Here is a 4,111-nt window from a genome sequence, read left to right as displayed (position 1 = left end):
GTTTTATTATTATTAGAATATTATATTTATTTTAAGTAGAATTTTAGATATCTTGTTTGAAGGCCAAAGCATGTTATAAATACCTAGTAAGTTAATTTACAGTTTTTACAGTGAAGCAAAAAGTCTTCATGTAATTGTGGGGAAACACAGTCCACAAATACTGTGACATGTCCAACATCACCCATGGAGCCTGTGGCAAGGCCAGAAATAAAATGGAACTTAGCTCAGTTCTTTGTTGCAGTCTTGTAATTGTCTGTCTCTTATACTGGTCCTGAAGTTGGAATTTCTCTGTGTCACAAATGCTACTGAGACAATAAAGCTGTACTTGAACAAAGGATCATTCAGGCTTCAGTGTGTTTGAAAGCTTCTGAGATAGAGCTAGATTTTTCTCTCCATGTTTAAAGAGATCTACAATGCTAGAATAACATTAGGAAATTTGGCTTGAATGATGCTCTTCTTGGGATAATTCTTCTCTGCTTTCCTTGCAGGAGTGCAGACAGTCATGTCTGCCTTGTCTGTAGCTCCCACCAGGGCCTGTGAATACACTGTGGAAGGCTGGAAGTATGTGAAGGATCTTGTCAAATGAACACGTTCTCCAGGGTTCACGATTCTCTCCATCCTATGTTGTCTTTGGGATGATGCATAGTCGATCCCTCTAGAGGGCAGCTCAGCCATGCAAGGGCTACAATAAAAGACTTTGGAACTTCCATTTGTATTTGGGTTGGTTTTAGCATACAGACTGCAGTAATTGCTTTCTGTCTTACCAGTGATCAGAGGCTTCAGCAGAGATCACGGATCAGTTGTAATGAAGTAATGGCCATATGCCAAGGTATAGCCCCTGCTCTAAAGCTACCAGGCTTGCTAACTAAACATGATTCTGAAGCTGAATTAATCTTGAAGTTGAATGCCATCGAATTCAAAACAAGCCAACAAGAGTTAAAAAAAAATAATTTTAAAATCCAAGGTAGCAGTAAAAGATGTCAAAGACAAAGCACTTGTCTTCAAGCTAGCTGAGAAGGAGCACCTCTGTCAGACAAAGAGCACATTATTGATGTGAAAGCTGCTTCCAGGCAGTCTACGACTTGTCACACAACTGGGAGTAGCCAGTACTAGTTGCAATACTTGTTGTTGATGACAGTGTGCAATAGAAGGGAGTTTCTAAGTCTGTGATGCAAAACTTTAGCAAGTCATAGGAAGCCTTTAACAGCTCCCCCCACCCCAGTCTATTTGGCCTATTGGCATTGCCAGTGTTCCTGGTACCCGAGCTCAAACAGCAAAATCACAGTACTGTTTAACTGTAACTTTGCCAGCAACTGATCCAAATATGCCCTTGGATGCATAGTCAGTGGCCAGTAGCACTGTCAAATTTCCACCCGTATCTGAATTCTCAGCTCCACAGCATAGGTTATTTGCAGGCAAGAGTTTAGATTTTAAATTTTAGCAGCTGTTGGCTAACACTAAGTGGCTTCAGTTTGTCTCTTGACTTGAAAATGTATTCTGTCTGCTGGCTTCTTTAAATGCCTGTAAAACAGGGCTGGAAGTACCTTTTAAGATACTGCACCTCTGTGTGTAAAGCTTTTTGGCACCTGAGCAAGGGAGAAAATGGAAATGGGAAGGATCTCCAATCGCAGAGTCCCCATGGAAGGGAGGATGAGGCTGAGGGATTTCTTACTTCATCTGAACCTAGTACCCCCATGAAGAATTAGGCAGAGGTACCTCAGGAACAGAGCGCATTGACTGCAACTATGTCTTCATGTATTACAAGTTCTTCACAAAGGAGCAATGCTATGCTACAGCTGAGCTATGAACAAATACATGAACATGAGCTAAACTTGGAGCTGATCACTGAATAACTCCGCAGCCTGTGTGGACATTTTTTCATTTCCTTATTTTTTGAATGCTTAGAGACTTGAAGCGGTGTTTTCCTACTATACTTTCTCCTAGTTTTTGCATGAATAAAACTAGAAGTGTGATATATTTAAAAAAAAAAAAAGAAACAGAAACCTTGTTTGCTGATAAGAAGCAATAAAAAATGGGAGATGGGAAGGGACGTTCCCAGAAAATGGATAGCTTCTCTGAAGAGGAGGAGCAAAGATTACAGTGCACTTCTCAGTGCTAAAATCTAAGTAGGACCAGAAGATGCTGGAAGTAACAACTAGCTGTCAAATCAACACAAGAAATGGGTACATTTCTCTCTGGCAGGGACCATCATCAGCATGTAACCATGTGTCGGGGACATACGGAGAAGAATGAGTTAGCAGAGAGAAAACTGCTTGCTGGTGGTAGACCTCTAGAAGAGGCAGTTATTTTTTTTGTTAGAACAGAAGTATGCATGCAACACAGTGAAGTTAAGGCCTGGGCAGAAAGTGGATTCCTGGCAACTCATTCCTGCCATCAGTTTTCTAAGGATTTTTTTTTTCCCCCCCCTCACATGAGCAAAATTAATGTCCATACCATGATGGGTTAGGTACTAACATTTTGTTCTCCTGGTGGAAATGCTAGTGGGCAGATGCAGGCAGGAATGAGGGTTGCTGTAAAAGCTGAAGAGATGTTTTATCACAATGGTGTTTCTAGGGTTGGAGAACAGGGACGTAGCATGGCGGGTTTAGACATTGAAGTAGCTTGTTAGCAGGACATCTACAGTAATTAATTCCAAAATGCTTTTCACATATATATTCAATCCTCCCATGTGTCCACCTCCCCCTCAAAGCATTAACGAAGTAGCTGGGAAGCAATTCCACAGCTCCTACAACATTGCGTCATTCTCTGCGTAGTGAGCTGTTTGGTTTGATTTCCCTAGAACAGGCTGTAAACGACATCTGCTGTTGGTGCGCGCTGCTTTTTAACCTGTCAAGCTATGTCCAGGACATGAAAAGACAGGAAACGGAAGCAGCTAATCGGTTATCTGCAGTTGTCTCTTACCTTTGCTGCTATGAAGGGTTCTTGCAAAAAGGAAGACGGTACTATTTGCTGCCAAAATGTCAGAAGCACAATCCACCAGCGTGTCTGGAACTAAAAAAAAAAAAAAAAAAAAAGAAAAACACATTAGCACATTAAAGGCCAATTCTCTGCAGGCTGGACTCCAGAGGGAGTCTGGGAGTCACATAGCTTGGACCTAGCAGGTCTTGAAGGTAAGGTAGATGTCTGCAAATCCCTTTCAAGTGATGTGTACTTTGTCATAGACCTTTGGAGCTGCCCTCCTGTACATGCCCACTGAATATAGAACGCATCTGGGTGATATATTTCTAATAAGTTTTTTCCTGAATCTAAGTTAAAGAAGAATTATACCCATAGACAGGTGGTTTGCCAGACTCCTACAGTTCAGCAGCAGCGTTGTATACAAGAAATTGTGAATCTCAGCACCTTCACCATGCTTTAGTCTCTGCTTCCTACTGGCTCTTTTGAAGCTGGTCCGAGGTGGAGAAGCAAAATCCTTCTCTGATGCTCACCTTCGAAGTGGCAGTGCCTGCCAACACAATAAGGTGCAAAATGGAGCTGCTCACTCTTGCTCTGGGTCCATCTTCATCCACACGCTGGCAGATGTGAAGCTTTTCACAGTAGGCCATCTTCCCTCTGCAGCAGGAAGCTGGTGTCTGCAGGAAGTGCGTGGCATTGTAGTATCCTGCCAGTAGAGAAATGGATGGGCTAGCACATGTGCATGCATGGCCTAGGATGATGGAACAAGCACAAGAAGCGTAGTGAGCAAAGTGTATCTGCATGAAACATTTTGCTAGCTTGCACTATGCTCCAGTTTGTGGACTCTGCATGTTTTCATTTTAATGTTGATGAAAGCTTTCCCAAGATGAGTTTCCAGTCACAGCCAAGGCATATATGAGGAGCACTGATGGGCTAACGGGCATCAGTATTGTAAGATGGAGTTATGGATTTATTCTGTATTTTTAACCCTTTGTGATGGGATTGCAGCATGAGGTTGCAGAAGTCATTATGACATGGCTAGCATCAGCATGATTCCCTCTTCACAGGAAGCATCCGTGCATATATTGGATGGGTTCTTGTAAATACGCTGCTTGTAACCTCTCCATCCTCAGGTCTCTTTGTCCCAGAGCTGCTGCTCATGCTTCCAAAAATAGAGACAAAGATTGTCCTGGCT

At 42.5% G+C, this 4,111-nt stretch overlaps 1 protein-coding gene across 1 annotated transcript in view; it reads left to right on the top strand.

Moving 5' to 3' along the window:
• Window positions 1–707, top strand: part of MICOS13 (mitochondrial contact site and cristae organizing system subunit 13) — a gene marked incomplete at its 5' end in the record, with an annotated part of 2,483 nt that extends 1,776 nt beyond the window's left edge. Inside the window, one exon of the mRNA XM_009636768.2 lies at window positions 489–707. Within this exon, the coding sequence (XP_009635063.2) occupies window positions 489–586 (98 nt within the window). The remainder of the gene's footprint in view (window positions 1–488) is intronic.
• Window positions 708–4,111: the final 3,404 nt, after the last annotated feature.

This window comes from Egretta garzetta, unplaced genomic scaffold (assembly GCF_000687185.1).
Source record: "Egretta garzetta isolate BGI_Z169 unplaced genomic scaffold, ASM68718v1 scaffold4, whole genome shotgun sequence".
In the NCBI taxonomy this organism is placed as follows: domain Eukaryota; kingdom Metazoa; phylum Chordata; class Aves; order Pelecaniformes; family Ardeidae; genus Egretta; species Egretta garzetta.
The sequence above is the reverse complement of the archived record's forward strand: the minus strand, read 5'-3'. Positions and strand labels throughout refer to the sequence as shown.